Genomic DNA, 23,058 nt, shown 5'->3' with positions numbered 1-23,058 from the left:
GTCAAAGACACAAGATTGAGCTCAAAGTCAATGTCTGCTCATTAACGTTAACGTACACATACATAAACAAGCTACCACGTGATCACAAAGATAGCTAGCTCGTTGGATGTGGGATGCTAACGTAGCAGTCTGCATTTTTACTCTTGTCAAACATCCAAAACAGAAAACCTGTTGTTCACAAAAAGTTGCTGGATCACAGTAGCAGCCTACAAAAGTAAAACTGCACTCAACTGGCATCATCAAGCTCAGACGCAGAACCGAGCCAAACCTTTCATTCTGGCTAAAATGGGGTCAAGCGACTTGCGCAGATATGTTCTCTTTTTTTGTTTTTCTGTAACCAACATTTTGGTAATAAACTACAAATTGTCCAACTTTTCAGGCATTCAAACGAAAGAAAGCTTTCAGTAATGTCCTGCTAATGAAGTCATGAGTCAGCCTACTGGATGTTTTTCATGAATGGACTACTTGGGACAACGGCAAGGGCTTTGTCTGGAGTTTCCAAATATGTCAGCCAGCTGATCAACCCCCAGAATTTCCTGCATTTTTCCTGCTCTACTAAGCTTCATAACACAGGGCTTTTGTTTTAATGGATTGTGAAGAATGACCTATACAGTGGTACCTTAACTTACGAGTTTAATTCGTTCCGTGACCAAGCTCGTAACTCAATTTACTCGAGTATGAAATAAAATGTACCCATGATAAATGAATTCAAATGCCATTAATCCATTCCAGGCCCCCCCAAAATGGCACATTTTTTGTTGATTTTAATATAGAAAAATAACACTTTATGGTATGAGAACAAGGCGTTAGAGCGTCTGCCTCACAGTTCTGAGGACCGGGGTTCAATCCCCGGCCCCGCCTGTGTGGAGTTTGCGTGTTCTCCCCGTGCCTGCGTGGCTTTTCTCCGGGCACTCCGCTTTCCTCCCACATCCCAAAAACATGCATGGTAGGTTAGTTGAAGACTCTAAATTGCCCGTAGGTGTGAATGTGAGCGCGAATGGTTGTTTGTTTGTGTGTGCCCTGCGATTGGCCGGCAACCAGTTCGGGGTGTACCCCGCCTCCTGCCCGATGGTAGCTGGGATAGGCTCCGGCACGCCCGCGACCCGCGTGAGGAGAAGCGCGACAGAAAATGGATGGATGGATGGTATAAGAACATAAAAAAAGACAAGGTACAGGAATAAAGTGTATTTATTTATTAAGTGTACTTACTGTAAGTACTAGTATTGGTGTGGTTGTGGCTTAGTGAGTGACGTTAGGAGCCGGGGACAGAGTCGCTCCTTGTGATTGTTGTTCTTTCTTATGTATGTCCCATTCAATAAACGCATCAGCAACTGTGACTCTCCTTGCCCACAGGTGAGGCGCATTAGGGTACTTAAGTTGCGTCACTTCTTTTTGCACTTCACTCATAACTTGCATTTTTGCTTGCAACACAAAGCAAACAAAATAAAAAATAAAAATCAACCACGCAGCGGCTCGTAACTTGTTAATTTGGGGCATTCGTATGTCAAAATACCATTTTACTGTATCTGAAAATCAAGCGCTAAATCTATTGCTCGTTTTCTTTGTTTCTGGCAGGAAACGTGGCAAACACCTTCGCCGTAGACCCCGTCCTGGGCACCATCACAGTGGCTAAAGAGCTGAGTCGTAGCGGCAAGACCCGCTTCGAGCTCATTGTCAAGGCAACTGACCGTGGGGTGACCCCGCTGTCTAGCGTTACCACCGTCCACATCACCGTCACAGTCTCGGACAATTCCTCCCCCAGGTTCTCGGAGAAAGAGTTCTCTGCCTACATCAGTGAGTCGGCCGCCCCGGGGAGCTTCGTGAGTTCGGTGGCGGCCGTCAGCCAGTCATCGGTTTTCTACCAAATCAAAAGCGGAAATGCGGGCAAGGCCTTTGACATCAACCCCAACTCTGGCGTGGTGGTCACGCAGAAGGAGCTGGATTACGAGGTGGCCTCCAAGTACAAGCTCGTCATCCAGGGCACCAACATGGCGGGGCTCTCCAGTAACGCCACCTTGGTGATTCACCTGAAGGACGAGAATGACAACGCTCCCATTTTCCTCCAGCGGGAGTTCCGCGGCGTGGTCAGCGAGTCAGCCGCCATAAACAGTGTCGTTCTCACTCGAGAAAATGCACCATTTGTCATCCGTGCCTCCGATGCTGACAGCGACCGCAATGCCATGCTTCTCTATCAGATCGTGGAACCTTTTGCCCTTAACTACTTTGCTGTTGACTCCAGCACCGGAGCCGTCAGGATCACTACCGCCTTGGATCATGAGCAGAGGAGTGTTTATCGCTTTACGGTGCAGGCCCATGATCTCGGCGTGCCACGGCTGTTCGCAGAGATGGCGGCCAACGTGACGATCGAGGTCATCGACGTCAACGACTGCCCACCCGTTTTCAGCCAGCAGGTCTACGAGGCGACAGTGTTGGTACCCACATACAGAGGCGTGGAAGTCCTCAAAGTCAACGCCACCGACTTGGACTCCAAACCCAATGCTAAACTTCTGTTTTCCATTTCTGAGGGCAACATCGGCGACAAGTTTAAAATGGACGCAAACACTGGCGTGCTCTCCATTCAGAACATCACTCAGCTTAGGAGCAGATATGAGCTGAAAGTCAGGGTTTCGGATGGGAGATTCGCCAGCGTCGCCGCCATCAAGATCCATTTAAAGGAGAACAAAGAGAGCAAGGTGAAGTTCACCAGAGAGTCCTACAGAGCTTCTGTCCCAGAGAACCTGTCCGAGAAGAAGACACTGGAAGTCATTGCTGCTGTAGGTAACCAAGTAAACGAGCCCCTGTTCTACAAAATCCTGAATCCTGACAAACGCTTTGAAATCGGAAGGACATCTGGAGTTGTTTCAACCACCGGAATCGCATTTGATCGTGAACAGCAGCACACGTTTGACGTTGTTGTCGAGGTCACCAAGGAGGACCCGTCTGAAGACATCGCCCACGTTGTTTTGACGGTGACGGTGGAGGACGTTAATGACAATATGCCCATATTTGTGAACCTCCCCTATCATGCCCTGGTCCAGATGGATGCAGAAGAAGGCCAGGTGGTCCGACAGGTCACAGCAGTGGACAAGGACCACGGTTGCAATGCAGAAATCTATTATGAGCTGAAGGAGCCTCAGGAGCACTTTGACATTAACCCCTCTGGAGTAATCACCATCAAGAAGACACTTGAGAAAGAATCCCTCAACGCAAACTTTGTTGTGGTAATCGTGGCGAAGGACGGCGGTGATCCAGCACTTTCGGCGGAAGCAGAGGTCCCGATTACAGTGGTGAACCAAGCCGTTCCCATTTTTGAGAAACCATTTTACAACATCGAAATCCCTGAGAATGTCCAGGTGCACTCGCCCGTTCTCCACGTGCAGGCCAGCGACTCAGAGGGGCCCCGTATCGTTTACACCATCTCTGAGGGGGACCCCTTCAACCAGTTCTCCATTGACTTCAACACGGGTGTCCTTCACGTGGCTCAGCCTCTGGACTTTGAGACCCACCCAGCATATAAATTGAACATCCGGGCCACCGACGCCCTGACTGGGGCGCACTCGGACGTATTTGTGGACATCATCTTGCAAGACATCAACGACAACGCCCCGGTGTTTCTGTCAAAATCCTACTACGCTAACATCTCTGAGGCGTCTGTCATCGGTAGGTCTGTGCTGCAAGTGGACGCCATAGATTTCGACACTGGCCACAATCAAGAAATCTTCTACCAGTTGGTGGAGGAGAAGGGAAAGAGCTCGGATTACTTCGCCATCGACCGTGACACTGGTCTCGTCTCAATGGCCCAAGTGCTGGATCACGAAGAGACCCAGCAGCACCGACTGAGGGTCCGCGCTGTGGACGGAGGGGTCCCGGCCCTATTTACTGACGTTGTGGTGACAGTGGACGTCACAGACCTGAATGACAACGCACCCACGTTCGCTGAGCCAACCTATAAGGCAGCCGTCAGTGAGTTGGCCTCACGTGGACACTTCGTCACCCAAGTCCAGGCCTCGGACGCCGACAGTTCCGACTTGAACAAACTGGAGTTTGCCATCGTCTCCGGGAACGAGGACCAGAGTTTCGCCATCGACAAGCAGACTGGCGCCATTGTCATTTCAAACCACCGCCGGCCAACGATGCAGCCACTCTACCACCTCAATGTATCTGTGTCGGATGGTGTTTATTGGAGCTCAGCCCTCGTGGACGTCACTGTCATTGGTGCCAACTTCCACAACCCCGCTTTCTCTCAGGTGGAATATGCAGTTGAGCTGGTAGAAAACTCTCCTGCCGGTACTTTGGTAGCCGAGGCCAAAGCGACAGATGACGACGAAGGTATCTACGGGCAAATCACATACCGCATTGTCAACGACGTAGCCAAGGACAAGTTCACCGTCAGCGAAAATGGCGACGTCTTTACCTTGGACAGCCTGGACCGCGACAGCAGCATTGAGAAGGTCATTCCCATCAGTCTGGAAGCCAAAGACGGAGGCGGCAAGGTGGGCTTTTGTACAGTCAACGTGGTACTCACCGATGTCAACGACAATGCGCCGCAGTTTAGGGCAGCCGAGTACAAAGTCACCATTGCGTCGGATGCGCCGCGAGGGACCTCGGTGGTAAAGATCGCCGCCTCGGATGTGGATGAGGGAAGCAACGCCGACGTGGAGTACTCCATCGAAGACGACTTAGAGAACGTGGCGGAGAACTTTGAAATCCACCTAACATCTGGGGTCATTGTGACAAAAGAGAGTCTAATTGGACTTGAGGGCGAGCTCTATGCGTTTTTTGTTCGGGCGAAGGACACTGGGAACCCGCCAAAACATTCAGTCGTGCAGGTGTACATCCAGATTGTAGCGCCCGAGACTCCCATGCCCAAGTTCGTCGAGCCTCATTACCGCTACACGGTCGCTGAGGACCTACCCATTGGCACGGAGATCGACGTGCTTCGGGCTGAGAGCGAGCAACCGCTTTTGTACAGTCTTGTGAACGGCAACACTCCAGAGAGCAACGAGAACGAGGTCTTTGTCGTGGACAGAGACACCGGCGCCCTGAAGCTCCAGAAGACCCTGGACCACGAAACCACAAAATGGTACCAACTTACCTTGCGGGCGCAAACCCAGCACGATGGCTATGATGTTGCCGTGTCCGTGAGCGTCAACATTCAAGTGAAAGATATCAACGACAACAAGCCCATATTCGAGTCAGACCCTTACCAGGCGGTGGTGGTAGAGAACCTCCCTTGTGGGGTACAGGTGGTTCAAGTCAAAGCCACTGACCTGGATTCAGGCACCAATGGCCACGTTCTGTTCAGCCTGGATGCCAAGCTCAACTCTCCGGACATCGCGGAGCTCTTCGCCATCAATGCAGAAACCGGCTGGTTGACCACCCTCAAGGAGCTGGACCGCGAAAAGCGCAGCAAGTACACCATCGTCGTACTTGCCACCGATCAGGGCGACAAAGTCCAGCATGCAACGGGCGCGCGAGTGGAGGTGACGGTGGCCGACGTCAATGACAACCCACCCCGCTTTACGGCGGAGGTCTACAAGGGTACGGTCAGCGAGGACGACCCTCCTCCCAGCGGCGTCATCGCCATCCTCAGCACCATCGATGACGACTCTGAGGACATCAACAGACAAGTCACCTACTTCATTACAGGTGTGTTTGTATTAGGTTTGGGTGTAGTTATAAGCTAATGCTAATGGGTGCTACCACTTCGCATGTAGTATTACAGTTGTAACAGGGTACATACAGTATTAGGTATTCCAACACTCGCTTCTTCTGCCCTATTGTGTTAAAAGCAGTTGTCTCTGACTAACTAGTATTTTATGTCATGCAAGCGTTCTCGGTGGGGTTATCCGCTAATGCTAATGTTTTCTTTTTTTTTGGTGATGGTGATGTTATCTGCTAACACTAAAGGGGGAAAGTAGAGCCTGAGGTTGTACCAAATACATATCAGTTTTTTATAAAAGTAGTTTGTGCTGTATTAACAGTTGAAACTATTCATTTTGTGAACATTCAATTTCGGGCGGCATGGAGGTCCACTGGTTAGCACATCTGCCTCAAGAGTTCTGAGGACTCGGGTTAAAATCCGGCCTCGCCTGTGTGGAGTTTGCATGTTCTCCCTCTGCCTGCGTGGGTTTTTTCCAGATACTCCAGTTTCCTCCCACATTCCAAAAACATGCATGGTAGGTCAATTGAAGAGTCTAAATTGCCCGTAGGTGTAAATGATTGTTTGTCTTTATGTGCCCTGCGATTGGCTGGCGACCAGTTCAGGGTGTACCAAAGTCAGCTGGGATGAGCGCCAGCGTACCCGCGACTCTAGTGAGCAAAAGCGGTACGGACAATGGATGGCTGGCCATTCAATTTCTTGCGTTTTTTGGGGGGGGGGGGGGTTCGCAATTTACTGCAGGGCTCAGATTATTGATTACAGTGTTCCCTAAGAGTGCCAAATATTTTGAATTGCAATGAATATGTTAGCTTTACGTTCTCATATCGCTCGCGGAGTATCATTTACGTAGCTTGTAAGTAAAATGCATCTATTTAAGCTTTAGCATGTATTTTCATCCAACAGCGGGTGACCCGCTGGGACAGTTTGCCATCGAGCACATTCAGAACGAATGGAAGGTATTAGTCAGGAAGCCACTGGACCGCGAGACCACGGACTATTACCTCCTTAACGTCACGGCCAGCGACGGCATCTTTACAGCCAAAGCCGTGGTGGAGGTCAAAGTGCTGGACGCCAATGACAACAGCCCCTTGTGTGAAAAGGTAATGCCACTTTCCCACCGTTTTCACACCAAATCTTATCATCTTGTTGTCCAATCTGACAGTTTTTCCTTTGGTTTCTCCCTTAGTCTCTCTATAGCGAGAGTGTTCCTGAGAACTCGCCTGCCAGCAGACTAATCTTGCAAGTCTCGGCCACGGACGCCGATATCCGATCAAATGCGCAAATATCCTACGAGCTCCAGGGAGCTGGATCAGAACTCTTCTTCATCGACTCTGAGACGGGTAACTACCCTTTATTGCAATCTGCAGTTGGGGCCTCTGCCGCAGGCGATGAATGATTTGCATTTTTGCGGGCTTCCACGTGCCTGTAATTTCAGTTAGTCGCACCTCCCTGGAAAGTTAAAGAAAATCAGTCTCCCTGACACCAGTTTCAGTGATCAAGCCGAAATTGGGTGGACACGTCTATCATAACAGGAGGCACGAGAAGGTCTCAAGGACCCATGCTTGAAATTGAACAGGAAGTTGGATATTTTGGTTTGAAGCAGCTATTTTGGGGGTAAATTGCAATGAAAAAGGGGCATGAAAAGCTAAAAAAATTGCCCTCCACGCCGATCAGCCCAAAATTGGGTGGACATGTCTATCATAATAGGACACATGAAAAAGTCTTAGCGCCCCATGACTGAAATTCAGCAGGAAGTTGGACGATTTGGTTTGAAGTAGACATTTTGAGGACAAATTCCGTAAAAAGGGGCATGGAAAGCTACAAGAAATGAGCCCCCCGACACCGTTCTTTTACCACGAAATGGAGCGGATACGTAATTGGGCTGACACATCTATCATTATTACATTTCTGCACTTATTTTTCGAATATTAACGTTGTGGAGCTTTCCAGGAAATTGTAAACGTTACCTCAGGGTTTCCAAAAGTGTGATTTGGGGCTATTTTGTTTGATTTGTGAGCGTGAAATGCTATTATCTATTTTATTGCTCTTTCTTTTAACCAACAGTATATTGTAATCCTTTTTGCAAATGTTTGTCTGCATCCGGCACCAGGCCAAATGAACTGCCAAGCAAAACACCCTCGTGCCCACGTATTTATTTACTAGTTCATTTTTTGGTGTGCCTTTTCTTTTTCTTTTTTTAAATGTTGCAACCAGCCTAGACTATTTCCCTTTAGGGCAAAACAAAAGGGCCAAGGCAGCAGTAAAATCCCAAGTGGCGTACTTAGGGTGAATTTATGACGTTTATACTTGTTGCCTGCAAATAATGCCTACTGGGAGAGTCCCTAAATCACACACTCCATCTGGCTACTGTGTGTGTGTTTGTTTTTTCAAAATGAGGTGAAAATGAGCACGTAAGCTATCAGCTATAAGACCTCAAGTTTAAAAACTCAAATCCCCTACATTTATCTTGGACACACAGGTGGGTCTTCATAAAGGTGCCATTAATGTATAGATTATAGTGTATGAGATGGGGAAATCTGCTTTAAGAGGAACGAATGTTCCCTTTTATCAGTGCACTCTTTGACATTGTGATTCAATTCGATGCTTTTTGCACAGTAGGGTGCTGGAAAATGTACATAATTATGTTTTTTGCTGGATTCATGCATACTTTAGATACCATTTTTATATACAGTACAGTATACCGTACTAATAGCTCCGTCTAGTGACGCTTTTTCAATGGCACAGAATCCGGTAGTAAAGCAGTGTTTTCCAACCTTTATTGACCCAAGGCACATATTTGTCATTAGAAATACCTCAAGTATATACAATGGTGCCTTGAGATACAAGTTTCATTGGTTCCGTGACCACTCTTGTAACTCAAATCACTCAATCTCAAATCATCGTTCCCCATTGAAATAAATAGACGTGCCGTTCATCTGTTCCAGCCTCACAAAAAAAATCAACACATTTTTGTAATGTGTTTTTTAATGAGAACAAATCACATTCAATAATATTCTACTCGGCCGCCTGGGGGCAGTGTAAGACAGACTTACTGATATACTGTACTGCAGGTTAGCTCCTCTCCCGGCTGTACTCAGTACGGCAGTAATATCAGTTGTTCTTTGCAGGGGATCGAGAATACATGCCTGTAAGTATTGTTATATGGTCTGTTTCCATGAGTTGCAGTACCGTTTGTGTTCAGATATCAGTTGCTTAAAGGGTACAACCCCGCACATTGATGCTAATTGCTAGCCCGTCTGTCTATGGAGTTTCCCATTGTATGTTCACATTCAGGAAGCGGTGGCTATATGCTTGCTTTAACCCTTTAAATTAGGTGAATGTTCAAGCTCCTAGGAACCCAAAATGGACATGGTCATAAAAGTATAAAAAATAAGTTCATTCGGAAATCTTTTTTTACTTTCAACACTTTTCAGTAACTCGAGATCTAACCATAGATATAGTTTGTTTTTTATATTTAAAAAAGTTGTTGGCCTTTTTGTCAGAGAAATAGGATAAACACAAAGTTTTACAAAAAATTGGCGCAAAGGGGACTAGCTAAGATGAAGTAATTACAGCCAATAATTAGTCAATAATAATAATAATAAGTCAATAATTCATAACATCACTGGTTTGGATGCATTATTATCTTGGGAGTAATGACAGTTAAAAAAAAACAACTCAAAATCTAGCTCCCAGAGACCGTAAATGGACGTGTTTATTTTGAATATATAATAAGTGTATATATATATATATATGTATGTATATATATATATATACACATATATATATATATAAAATAACTTTCATATAATTTAATATATACTTTTTGTTTTTTTACTTTCAACTCTTCTAATCTTTTCGACAACTTCAGATATAACACGTCAGGATAAAGTACTATAAATTCGGTGGTTTTCCAAGTGCCCGAAACCGATGATTAGTTATGTAAACCATTACTGTGCTACGGAATGGAAATTTCAGTGAAAAAAGGGTCTGCTTGACTATTTGTGACCTCCTCAAAATGCAGCCGTGAGCCTATTTTGACGTGTCCTTCTGTTAACAATGGAGACCAGAAGGACTTTCTCACTGCTAATCAAAAGTGTGTCCTAAACGTCCCCGTGTCACCTTCAGGCGAGCTGAAGACCCTGAAGCCCCTGGACCGCGAGGAACGTGACGAGCACCGTTTCAAAGTGCGGGCGGTGGACGGTGGCGGGCGCTTCTGCGAGGCCGACGTGCACGTGACCGTGCGCGACGTCAACGACAATGCTCCCGAGTTTGCCTCCGACCCGTACGCTTTTACCGTCTTCGAGAACACCGAGCCGGGAACCTTCGTTGCCAAGCTGCAGGCCGACGACACAGACAGCGGTAAAGGGACTTCTCCTCTCTCTCCCCACCTTAGACTGTCAAAACGTCCCATCCTAGTAAACCAAATCCAAGAAAAAATTAATACTGTACTCCAAAAGCTCAAAAATAATCTAAAAAAACAAACGCTTTCGAGAATATATGCTATTATTGAAGAACCAAAAAATTAGGGTAGTTGAAGGAAATAAAAGATATACGAAATAAAAAATATTTTTAAAAATGCCAAAATAAATATTGCCCCCCCCCCAAATTAATGCACAACTATTGAAAAATACACAAATTTACAAAAGACCTATTAGCAAAGTATAGTATTAGAAAACAATACAAAATATTCAAGAACAAATACAAAAATAAGAAAAATGTGATGAAATATTTGAAAATTAAACAAAATATGATACAAAAATGAAACATCAGATGAAAAATGCACACATTAGAAAAAATACAGACATATTAGAAAATAGTAAAGTATAAAAACAACAGTAGAAAGATATTGGGGAAAAAATGTAAATATTACAGCGTAATGAAAAAATTGAAAAATACACAAATATTTTGAGAATACACACTGTTACAGAAAATACACAAATATTAGAAAAAATACATTAACTAGAAAAATATTAGACAAAAATTCAAATAAAACTTAAGTATAATATGTTTTTTTTTTATTTTAAAATACACCATTAGAGAAAAAGTAATGAAAAAGTAAGAACAAATAAATAACCATTAGAAAAATAAAATAAATAAAAAATTGGAAGTATAAAATCCAAAATACGAGAAGAAAACAAAAAGAATAGAAAGTAATGCAATTTATTATGGTGCCTTGTGTTTGTGCACATGCGCAAGGTGACGTCAGGTTTTGTGCGCATGCCTGTGATGTCACAGACTCATTCCATTCACATTAGAAGTCATATTTGTTTTTGTAATGTTAAGGACTACACAAAAAGATTGTCTTTAACAAAAACAGTGGGGCCCCATGCCCTGCAGTGTGAACACCGCCTTTATGTATGTCCCGGGCCTTAGTCAGGGCACTGGTGTTCCAAGGCGCCACTGTATTCTAAAAAAAAAAAAAGAATTACATTACATTACAGTTTCCAAATATGACTGTTTTTGTCCTATCAGGGCTCAACGGCGACATGGTCTATTCGCTGCTGGATTCCGCCGACGGATGGTTCGCCATAGATGAAGTTAGCGGAATCGTCAGCCTGGAGCGGCCGCTGGACCGCGAGATGCGGGCCCTGTACGAGCTGGAGGCCCGTGCCACGGACCGGGGCTCGCCCCGTCTCTGGGCCACGTGCCGCGTGCTGGTCTCCGTGCTGGACATCAACGACAACCCGCCCGTGTTTGAGCGACGAGAGTACGCGGCCGCCGTTCCCGAGGACGCGGCTGTGGGCGGACAAGTGCTCAGAGTGCAGGCCGCCAGCCGAGACCTGGACGCCGACGGAGAGATCGGCTACAGCATCGTCAGCGGAAACGAGCACGGCGCGTTCAGTGTGGATCCAAGCACTGGTATGTGACAAAATGGACTATGAGCATTGATGTTGAAAGAAATCAGGGTCTTGGAAAACTCTGTATGGAAATGTATAAAGGTTTAGAATATATTGAAATAAAATAAAGATGATACTGCATGGTCGCTACTTCAGGGTTTTTCATCTATCGGGGGGGGAGCTCCTGGAATGTAACCCCCGCGATAAACAAGATACGACTGGAGTCCTAAAAAGTATATTAAATATTATTGTAAGCTACTGTGTTGCCACAAAAGTGTTGCATATCAGTGAAATTAATATTGTACCTAAATAAATGTTGGATAGCAAATATTTCCTCAAGATTCAATGCAACTGTATTATACTTAAAAGTCACATGCAACTGAACTGTATTTAAGATTTGTACCATACTGGATTTAAAAAAAAAAAAAAAGCCACTGCAACATTATGCACAGTTTTAACATTTCAATGATTCTTCCCATTCCACTAGAGAGAGCAACATACCTCTAATGATACATGTACCGCACTTTTCGAAAGCACGTACGTTAGGGTTGTTAATGACTAAATTGTATTTTGATGTTATCCTCAAGACTGAAACTGGTCGGTAGGCATTAATGGCCTTGTGGCAGTCCTGTGATTGACAGTCGTAACAATGTTGTCTTTATGCATTCCTCAGGCGACATCTTTGTGATTGCGCCGCTGGACTACGAGGTTTCTCACGAGTACTACATCACAGTGGAAGCAACCGACGGGGGCTCGCCTCCCCTCAGCGACATGGCCACCGTCAACATCAACGTGACGGATGTCAACGACAACGCTCCCGTCTTCAGCCAGCGTGTCTACGCCGCTGTCGTAGGCGAGGACGCTGAGCTGGGCAGGACCGTCTTGATGGTGAGACGGCTTCAAACACTGACTGCACCCCATTGCGAGACCATTGTACTTTGAAAATGAACTGAATTCTGAACATATACATGAAAACAAGTACCACCTTAAAAAATTGTTGCCTCTTCAAGTACCGCCGTAATGACCAACAACCAAATGCAGTCGGTATTAGGCCTAATAAGTTTATCAAAATGAGGCAGTTTCTATTCTTAAAAAGTACATTCAATATTATTGGAAGTCACTGTAACATTATGCTTAAATATAGGAAAATCAAAAACTGTACTTCACTATTCAATGAAAATGTAAAGATTCTTCTTAAAGATTAAAAGCAAATATATTTGAAACGTTCAATAGAACTGAACTGTAACTACAAAATGTACTGTACTGGATTAAAAAAAAAAAAGAAATATTTTCCGTAATTTAATAATACACCCTTTATTTACAAATATCCGACTACAACGCAACGCTCTAAAAACATTTGAAAAATAAGGTATGGTTCCTTGTTTGGACAGTATTACATTACAGTGATCCACATCATGCCACTCGCTACTAAGACCAAAGTAATGGATCCCAGATGTGACCGATGAGCTTTTGTTTGACTGTCAGGTGATGGCCGAGGACACGGACGGGCCGTCGTCCAACCGCGTGCGCTACGCCATCGTGGACGGCAATGGCGGCAGCCCCTTCATCATCGACCCGCTGCGAGGCGAGCTCAAAGTCGCCCGACATCTGGACCGGGAGCAGGTGATTATTTTGATTTTTTGACATTTTATGTGTCGACTTCAAGAGCCTGGATTGTCTTTGTTGTTAATAGAAATGCGTATGTTGGGGTCGCTTAAGACACTAAATTGTCTTTGACGATTACAAAAACATGCACACGGGGTCCGTTGAAGATTCTACATGGTCTTAGAAGTTTAGGGGAAAAACACACGAGCTAGGTTGTCTTTGCTGTTTACAAAACACACATGTTAGGGTAGTTATGTGGTGTCCTTGAGCAAGACACTGATACCCCGAAATGCTCCCCGGGCGCTTCAGCTGCCCCCTGCTCCAGTGTGTTCCACTAACATGTGTATGTGTTCACTGTGATGGGTTAAATGCAGAGAACAAATTTCGTGTGCATGCATGCATGTTCATGACAATAAAAGATGATTCTTCTTCTTCTTCTTCTTCTTCTTATAGACTAGATTGTCTTTGATCTTAATGAAAACACGTATGTTTGAGTCTTTGAAGACACGATTTGATGTTTTAAAAAAACTGAGAAGCGTTTTGAAGAATCTAGATCATCTTTGACGTTTATTGAAATGTGTATGTATGTATGTTATGGTCATTTAAGAAAATTGTCTCTGATGTTTAGAAAAATACCCTAGATTGTTTGAGTTTACAAAAACATGCACACTGGGTTTGTTGAAGAATATTTTACATTGTCTTGGATGTTTCGGAAAACAGGTTAGCTAGGTTTTCTTTGATGTTTACAAAAATGTATGTTAGGGTAGTTTTAAGACTTTTATGTTGTTTAGTTTTTGTTTTGTGTTGTAGTCTTTGACGTTTACAAAATGTATGTCAAGGTCATTGACTATAATGTCTTTGTTGTTTCCTGAAATGCATATATTAGGGTCATTTAGACACTAAATGTTTCTGAGAACATTCTAGATTGTCTTTGATGTTTACAAAAACATGCTCACCTATCCGTTGAAGATGCTCTTTAATGGTTGGGAAGGAATATACTAGCAAGGTTGTCTTTGATGTTTAAAAAAACGCATACAGTGGAACCTTGAGTTTCGACCTTAATTGTTGCAAAGTAGAAAAACATTTTAAATATAACATTTTCCTAGAAGAAAGAATATAAACAGCAAGCTTAACTGTCGTCCTCATTTCAATGCAGCTGCGGCTAGCATACAGGGAAGGAAAAACAAAATGTGATGGAGTAGTGAGATGCAGTGTCTAATTCCGACCAGCAGAGGACAGCATGAGCTGCTTGGCATGTACGGTCAGAGGGGAGACTCACATTTTAAAGTGAAGAAGAGCACACGAAATGCAGAAATACCTATATCACAAACAATATGAATAAAATCTTCTCTTTTTGTGTTTCATAGGGAAATAACACAAGATTTAAAAAAAATCTCATTAAATGTGTAGCGACAATCAGTCCTTTGTTCGCCACGCTACACTGACACGCGCCCAGTGTCACGCCACAAGTTCCTCTGGTGCTTTCACAGACAGTCGAAAATCACAAAACCATTTAAGTTTACCAGTCTTTCGATACAAAGAAAAAGCGGTATGGAAAAAGGATTGCTATGTAGATGTGCTTTATCATGTTTCAATCAACGCATGTTAATCTTGTTTTCTAGACGTCGGGGTACACGCTGACGGTGCTGGCCGTGGACAACGGCACGCCGCCGCTGTCCGGCACCGCCGTGGTCAATGTGGACATCTCGGATGTCAACGACAACCCACCACTCTTCTCCCAGGGCAACTACAGCCTCATCATCCAGGTAAAACACATTAAGTGGATGTTAAGCGCACTCCAAACTGAAATGCAATCCACTTATAACCCACATAGGAAAGAATGGGGGTCTATCTAAAAAGGCAAAGTAGTTTGTAAGAAAAATTTCTAAGTGTGCAAGCAAAGATTTTTGACACTTAATTACGTTGCATCTACACTTAGTTGAGCTCGGTGCTACCCGGCATGTTGTGGCTCAACGTGGTACTACACCGAAGGTGTGCAACTCTAAATTCAGACTTGGCGATATACTGTAAAAACCCATAAAAGTGGTGCCTTGAGATACGAGTTTCATTCATTCCTAGACCATGCTCGTAGCTCCAAATATTTTTGTCTTAAATCATCTGTCAGCATTGAAATCAATGGAAATGCCATTAATCTGTTCCAGCCTCCTAAAAAAAAAGTCTTTTTTTAAATGAAAAACCTAACCCTAGCACTCTATAATATTATACTTGAGAAAAACATAGTTATGACATAATTAAATATCATTTTGGACGCACGTTCTTCGTCAGTTGTACTGCTCATTCTGGTGTGTGCGCCTTGGCCACCAGGGGCCAGTGTAAGACAAACAACAGATACTGGACTGGAGGCTCAGTTCCTCTCTCACTTTCTCATTATATTACGGCAGTAATATTAGTCGTTCTTCGCAGAGGATAAATAATATATGCCTGTGAGTATTATTATATGGTCTGTGCGCATGAGTTGCAGCACCATATCTGTTCAGATATCCGTAGCTTAAAGGGTAACAACACCGCCACATACACTAGATGCTAATTGTTAGCCCGCCGTGTGCCTATGGAGTTTCCCATTGTATGTTAGCATTCACGTAGCAAATGTTATGCTAAGAGTGGCAATCAACAGCTTCAAGCCTTGTTCTTGATGAATATTTACCAATTAGATCTGCCAAACTAATGCCTGTTGTGAAGTGAGTTGAGTCACCTGCCGTGATACGGTGCTCGTATCTCAAGTTTACACTGGCAAAAAAATCAGCCGATCGACGGCTCATATTTCTAAAAACGCTCTTATCTCAAGGCACTGCTGTATGTCCCAAATTCCTGTCATCGCTGTTCCAGCGTTTTGTTCCCACGTCAGGATTGTTCCTCAGCTCCTCTTCACCTGCTGGTGTCTGTCCTACAGGAGAACCAAGTCCAGGGCACCAGTGTTCTCCAACTCCCGGTGTCCGACCGGGATGCCTCCCACAATGGGCTGCCCTTCACCTTCTCCATCACGGGCGGCAATGCGGGCGACGCATTCCGTATTGACCAGCATGGAGCTCTGCTCGTGGCGGGGCCCCTCAGCAAGAGAGTAAAGGAACACTACCTGCTTCAAGCTCAGGTCAGATTCCGTTGATCCAATTCTGTGCTGACTCACCCGTTTTCCGTCTGCTCCGACTTCAGCTGTCTCCTTTTTCTTTGGGGGTATGAAGCCTTCTGAAAGGATGTAATTAAGGACCGATCGAGACAAGTACAAGAATAAGCTCGTAATGTTATGAGCAAAAGTCTCAATGGATGGAAGAAAGTCGCAATCTTCTAAGAACAAAGTTATTTTTTGGAGGAATTGAAATGATTTCTAATGAGGAAAAATGTCAAATCCGACAATCCATTTAACACGGAACGTCCCTCTGACAGAATTGTGAAACCGAGCGTCTTGAGTGGGAGGAATTGTGTGTGGTAAGGGACAGAATGATGAAACGGTGGTGTGATGTCTTTTCGGACATTCCTGTTGAGTCAGCAATTTTCCTTCCAACTGTGCTGTTTGGCCATCTGTGTGCGTATAATGTTTACATGTATACATGTTTTCATGGGGTCCAATGCTTCATGAATGCCACCAGTGCCCTCTGCAGGATAAAGATAAATATAGAAAGAACTAACAAAGTCCAAACAAATACATCGCATTTCTTTTTGTTACATGTTTTTATTCAAGAAAAATAGCACTGCATTTAAAACGTAATAGAACAGAATGAAAGAAAGCAATTGGCTTCACAAAGCGTAATTACTGCGCGGTGGTACTTTGACCACTTACGGGTTTTTCAAGTTCGAAGATGTCGCTTTTTTGCTTGGTGTTGCGAGGCAAAATTCGAGTCACGAATTAAAGCTGTAAGTCAGGCTACCAACTTGTGTATTAACGCAGCCTTTGACTTCCAGGTATGCGACAGCGGCAAACCGGCGCTCTCCTCCAGCACCTTCATCAGCGTCCGTGTCATCGAGGAGAGCGTCTACCCTCCCGCTATCCTCCCGCTCGACGTCTTCGTGTCCACCGCCGGCGACGAGTATTCGGGCGGCGTCCTGGGCAAGATCCACGCCACCGACCAGGACGTTTACGACACGCTGACGTACAGCTTGGCCCCGTCCTCTGCGGCGTCCTCGGCATATTTCTCCGTGTCGGCGTCGGACGGTAAAGTGATCGCACTGCGGCCGCTGGACGCCGGCCACTACCCGCTCAACGTGACGGTGACGGACGGGCGCTTCACGGCAGCCGCAGACGTCAACGTGCACGTGCGACCGGCGGTCCGCCAGGCGCTGGACAACTCCATCGCCGTGCGCTTCGCCAGTATCGCCCCTGAGGAGTTCATAGGAGACTATTGGCGGAACTTCCAGAGGGCGCTGAGGAACATTGCGGGTGTGAGGAGAAGCGACGTGCAGCTGGTTAGCCTTCAGCCGTCCGAGCAGGGAGACCTTGACGTTCTGCTGGCGCTGGAAAGATCTGGAAGTCCCTACCAGTCCCAGGAGGTGAGATCTGAAATATTGCTCGTTTTAATCGAGTTATCTGACAAGACAGAAGAGGGGGAAAAAAAGGTCTGACTCTTAAAGAATTGGTATTTTCTTTAGGAACAAAAATCTTAAATTCTTAAAGAAAAGTCTTATTTTTTTCTAGAATATTCATTTTTATTTTACGATCAATCGTATTCTAGATGAAGATTTTTTTTCGAGCTAAAATTATTTCAGGAGAGCACTCATCTTTTTTTCTACATTATTATAATTTTACAATGATGTTTACAATCATTTTGAATGATAGACTTATAGCATAGCAGTCCGTGGTGTGACGCAACCCCTGCTCAAGAAAGCCGGTCTTGATCGTGGCGTTCCCGGGTGAGAAACCTTATCCCTCTATTCTATTTCTTCATGCCTTGTATTCGCTCCCCAGGTGGTCTTTCGCAAGCTAAATTCGTCGGCAGGCGTCATCGAGGAGATGACGGGCGTGCGCATCGTGCGCGTGGCTCAGAAGCTCTGCTCGGGCATGGACTGCCCGCTGCGCTTCTGTGACGAGGTGGTCTCGCTGGACAGGATGTCCATGTCCACCTACAGCACCGCACGCCTTAGCTTCGTCACGCCCAGACACCACAGACACGCCACCTGCCAGTGTGAAGGTGGCACATTACACACACACACTCATTGGAAAATGCTACTGTCCACACGTATAACATCGCCTAATGTTCTGGCCTCCTGCAGGTGGCAGATGTCCCATGCTGAACAGCGTGTGCGATAACAGTCCTTGTCCGGAAGGCTTGGACTGCGTGGCGGACGCAGAGGGAGATGCCAAGTACACGTGTGTGTGTCCTCAAGGAAAAAACAAATGTTCCGGTAAGGGAACACCTAAACCTGAGCCCCAACCCCCGAACCCTAACTAACTCCAAATACAGTCCTAAGCATAACCCTTAACTGTAACTCTTACCCCAAATCCTTACCGTGACCTGAACCCTAGCCCAACCACAACTCCTGCGAGCTTACAATTGTCCTTTTTCTAGGTACAATTGTATTCATTTCTTTTCTTTTTTCTATCTAGAAAATTGTCATATTTTTCTCCCCAAAAGTATTTTCTGGGAATGGAGGTGTTTTTTTTATACATATAATACTTTTACTAGATTTTTGTATTCATGAGAAGAGTTGTGTATATATAAATATATATCTTTTTAACAAGAATATATTTTTAGCATTTTCAAATCCAAACTGGGGTTTTGATTGCAGGCTCTGACCTGAATTCTTGGCCTAACCAATATTCCTACTTTAGCCCCTGTTGTTAGCCGAGAACCACAATCGTAACACTTCATCCCAACCCATAACGCTCATTTAAAATGTGACGCTAATAGTGACACGAGCCCATCGCTCCTCAGACGGCCACTCGTTGACATTCAGCGGCAGTGGCTACGTAAAGTACCACCTGATGGACAACGACAACAAGGAGCAGATGAAACTGTCCCTGCGGTTGCGCACCTTCTCCGGACACGCCACCATCATGTTCGCCAAGGGCACCGACTACAGCATCCTCGAGGTGCGTTCATGGCATTTCTTAGTGCTGTATCACAAAGGTACGCGAGGGCATCCACTGCCGTGTCATCGGTCAAAATGGCCATTTAAAAACAGCCTGTTCGCATGAGGAGCTATGGGAATGTTGTGGTGGGTTGGAAGTTATTTTCAGGATGGGAGGGAAGCACAGAGCACTTTTCCACACATTCCACAATAGAACAGACTCCATCGGGAAAATGTTCCATTTAAGGAAAACCATTGGAAGATGTCATGAGGCAACATTCACGAATTACCTGGCAGTTGATGGGCACAATGTCTGCAAAAGTATTGGGACACCTAGCCATTCAGGAAGTGAAACAAAAACATTGGGTGGTGTTTTTTGTATTGAATTCTTCAACAGGGTAGGCTGTGTGCCAATGTTTTCGTTTAAGGAAAACCTTGAAGTCATGATATTGTCTTCTATATCAAGTCATGACAAATGCCAATGAGTTAGATCGTGCCAATGTCTTAAGTATTGAGACACCTGGCCACTCAGGATGTGAAAAAAATCAATTGATTTTCACCCAAAGTGTGTTTTTAATGTTCTGCGTGCCAAACTCCAGAAGGAAAAATGTCAAATTTAAGGAAACCCTTTGGAAGTTAGGAGACTAATGCTAGGCAGTACTGGTACACCTGGCCACTTGGGAAGTGGAAAATTAAGACCTTAAGCCTTAAGACCACTTCTTTCTTTCTACCCAACAGATCGTGAATGGTCGCCTGCAGTACAAGTTCGACTGCGGTAGCGGCCCCGGCCTGGTGTCGGTCCACAGCGCCACGGTGAACGACGGCGAGTGGCACTCCGTCTCCCTGGAGGTGGAGGGCAACTACGCCAAGCTGGTGCTGGACCGCGTGCACGCCGCCTCGGGAACGGCGCCGGGAACCCTGCGCACCCTCAATCTGGACAACAGCATCTACTTCGGCGGCCACGTCCGCCAGAACGCCGTAGCGGCCGCCCGCCACGGACGCAACCTGCCCGTGGCCAACGGCTTCCGTGGCTGCATGGAGGCCATCGCACTCAATGGCCAGGAGCTGCCCCTCAACACTAAGGCGCGGCGGGCGCACGCCGTCATGGAGGCCATCGAGGACGTGGCGCCGGGCTGCACACTCGCCCCGCCAGAGAGCTGCTCCAGCAATCCCTGCAGCAACGGTGGTGTGTGCAACCAAAGGCCTAATGGAGGTACGTTTACCTAAATGCTTCTATCATTTAAAAAAAAAAAAAAAAGGCAATTTTGTGAAAAACCTTTTGTGTCTGGAACTTGCAACTGGAGACAAAAGAAATGTCAACTTTTATGCTTATGTGTAGTTGTTCAAGAAAATGTGCAATTGAAAGAAAACCGTGACAAAATAGGACTTGGCAACATGTATATTTTCGATTGAGTCAAGTCAGTTGACTGGCATTATGTTCTCAAAATATTGGGACAACTGGCCACTCAGGAAGTCGAAAAATAGGCGTTGTTATTTTCTGCCAATGGGCGTTTGTATCTGGGTTCTTCCACACAATCCCTGTCTGGTCTGTGGGCCGGCCAGGTTCCATGGAGAAAATATTGAATAATAAGGAAAACCTTGAGAATGTCCAGTATTTCAACGCAAACTTCGATGGAATTGGGGTTTGTACGACATGAAGTAATACTAATAGCAGTGTTGGGTTAATGTGCTGGTTATGCACACTCGACATTTTAAAAGGCTCGTAATCCTTCCTTCGCCAGCCGCCCAAATCATCCGACGCTTTGGCCATCAGCGTAATTAAAAAAATAAAAAACGCATTCTCAGCGGCGCATGAAACAAAAACACGCTGATTGCAGTCTTTCATTGGACTTTCTCAGGCTACTTCTGCAAGTGTCCCGCCTCTTTCATGGGCGCCCACTGCGAGATGGGCATCAGCCCCTGCGCCTCCAACCCGTGCCTTTACGGGGGCACATGCGTACCCCAGGGGGACGACTTCTACTGCCAGTGCAGAGGGCAATACTCAGGACCAAGGTAAAAGGCTTCGAATCTGCTTTATGTTTTGGAGAATATCTTTTTGGGGGGGGCAGAATTTGTACTTGTTGTGTTTGGACTACAGGTGCCAGCTGGGCCCATTTTGCACCGACAACCCGTGTAAAAACAGCGGCAAATGTATCGACAGTCTGGACGGGCCGGTGTGTGAGTGCGAAGCTGGTTTCCAAGGAGACAGGTATGTAAAACATGACATCCAAATCTTCCTAAGATGCTTTGAGTGTTCCAGCTTGTCCACACAAGGTTCATCAAAACTAAATAACGATGAGTGTCTTCAAAACAAAGTGGTCCGGTGGTTCTTCCGGCCAATCTAAATACCTTGACTTACAAACAAGTTTTTTAAAGTACAATATTTTTGCTTTGTATTGCGTGGCAAAATTTGATAGCTAGATGGATGGATGGATGCGTTACTGCTATCTTGTGGCATCCATAGGTAATTACAAACCTTTTGCAGTCAAACTACCACTGTACTTATTTACATTTTGCTCTAAACATCACGTTACGGCACTTGGTTCATTCGAACAAACGAGCCACGTGTGTCATGATTAAATGTTTCAAAAATGGTGTACTTGGGATAACAGGTCTCAGCCTCAATCAAGCCACATCATATGGTCCGCTAAAGCCAATTATGTGTATCTGCTCAAATCTGGACCCGAATGGCAAATTATCTTCTCTTTAAATAACGCTGAGATATTACAAGCATTTTTTTTTTCTCACCAAAGCTCTTTTTTTGGGAGTTGACGTATTATTTCAAAAGTAGTGATCCATTAAAATGTTGTGTACAGCGAACCCAAGTGCCGAATCGCGAAAGGCCGCGGATAACTGCTGTCCCCGCTAAAAGCTTTGTCATGGAGTATAGATGATCACAAAAAGATGACGCATAATTCCATACTTTCCACAGTAGAGTCCGGCTTGTCTGGGAGAGCAGTCTGCGTACTAGACTCCATAGGGCAAAAGTTGACTTTAAGGAAAACCTTGAGGACATACTATGTATGATGTAACACGTATGTTCTCAAAGGAGTCAAACCTAATGCCAGTTAGTTACATGATTGGCACAATGGAAGCATTTCGTCCAAGGTTGCCAGCACTCTGAGCATGACAATGAAATCAAGACAAGCGTCTCATGATGTGAAAATAGGGTCATAAAGTGGACTTAGGGTTTTTTTTTCCGGTACAGGTGCCTGAGCGACGTGGACGAGTGCTCGAGGAGCCCGTGTTCCAACGGCGGCCATTGCCACAACACGTACGGCTCGTACAAGTGCAACTGCTCTCTGGGCTTCGGCGGTCCGACATGCGAGCTCGCTGCCGACGTCCGTAACGACTTTGTGTCCACCTCGTGGAACATCGGCCCGGAGGAGGCGGTGGGTATCGTGGTCTTCGTCTCCAGCATCTTCATCCTGGTGCTCTTCTTCGTCATCCTGCGCAAGAAGGCGTGCCGCGGAAAGTCCAAGACGGAGGACGACGATAAGCGAGGCGGATCCGGCGTGCCGCACTCCTTCCTCCAGAGGCCGTACTTCGACGCCAAGTTCAACAAGAACGTCTACTCGGACATCCCGCCGCAGGTGCCCGTGCGCCCCATCTCGTACACGCCCAGCATCCCCAGCGACTCGCGCAACAACCTGGACCGCAACTCCTTCGAGGGCTCGGCCATACCGGAGCATCCCGAGTTCAGCACGTTCAACCCGGACGCGGTGCACGGCCACCGCAAGACGGTGGCGGTGTGCAGCGTGGCGCCCAATCTGCCGCCGCCCCCGCCTTCCAACTCCGTGTCGGACAGCGACTCCATCCAGAAGCCCAGCTGGGATTACGACTACGACGGTGAGTTTGACCGTCAGGATGATGCTGGGGACGCAGACGGGGCTGCAATCCCATCAAATGATTGCCTGACAAAATAAAATA

At 45.7% G+C, this 23,058-nt stretch overlaps 2 protein-coding genes across 10 annotated transcripts in view; one reads left to right on the top strand and one right to left on the bottom strand.

Annotated features, from left to right (window-relative positions):
• The window catches only part of frg1 (FSHD region gene 1), a 436,830-nt gene that overhangs the window by 220,015 nt on the left and 193,757 nt on the right, over positions 1–23,058 (bottom strand). The window lies entirely within an intron of this gene.
• Positions 1–23,058, top strand: part of fat1a (FAT atypical cadherin 1a) — an 85,069-nt gene that overhangs the window by 55,417 nt on the left and 6,594 nt on the right. For 6 of the 9 annotated variants that reach the window (XR_009788129.1, XR_009788130.1, XM_061770510.1 and 3 more), the window contains 17 exons: positions 1,576–5,649; positions 6,566–6,762; positions 6,849–7,002; positions 9,791–10,024; positions 11,138–11,524; positions 12,176–12,390; positions 12,988–13,125; positions 14,730–14,873; positions 16,019–16,216; positions 17,026–17,610; positions 18,026–18,248; positions 18,331–18,462; positions 18,969–19,150; positions 19,867–20,341; positions 20,988–21,141; positions 21,227–21,337; positions 22,337–22,977. Coding sequence is in view for 7 of the 9 variants with exons in the window: in XM_061770510.1 (XP_061626494.1) it covers positions 1,576–5,649; positions 6,566–6,762; positions 6,849–7,002; positions 9,791–10,024; positions 11,138–11,524; positions 12,176–12,390; positions 12,988–13,125; positions 14,730–14,873; positions 16,019–16,216; positions 17,026–17,610; positions 18,026–18,248; positions 18,331–18,462; positions 18,969–19,150; positions 19,867–20,341; positions 20,988–21,141; positions 21,227–21,337; positions 22,337–22,977 (8,244 nt within the window). In the remaining 2 variants the exon portion in view is untranslated. The remainder of the gene's footprint in view (positions 1–1,575; positions 5,650–6,565; positions 6,763–6,848; positions 7,003–9,790; positions 10,025–11,137; positions 11,525–12,175; positions 12,391–12,987; positions 13,126–14,729; positions 14,874–16,018; positions 16,217–17,025; positions 17,611–18,025; positions 18,249–18,330; positions 18,463–18,968; positions 19,151–19,866; positions 20,342–20,987; positions 21,142–21,226; positions 21,338–22,336; positions 22,978–23,058) is intronic. The other 3 variants (XM_061770508.1, XM_061770513.1, XM_061770511.1) reach the window with 1 other exon arrangement.

This window comes from Phyllopteryx taeniolatus, chromosome 4 (genome assembly GCF_024500385.1).
Source record: "Phyllopteryx taeniolatus isolate TA_2022b chromosome 4, UOR_Ptae_1.2, whole genome shotgun sequence".
NCBI classification, from domain to species: domain Eukaryota; kingdom Metazoa; phylum Chordata; class Actinopteri; order Syngnathiformes; family Syngnathidae; genus Phyllopteryx; species Phyllopteryx taeniolatus.
The sequence above is the reverse complement of the archived record's forward strand: the minus strand, read 5'-3'. Positions and strand labels throughout refer to the sequence as shown.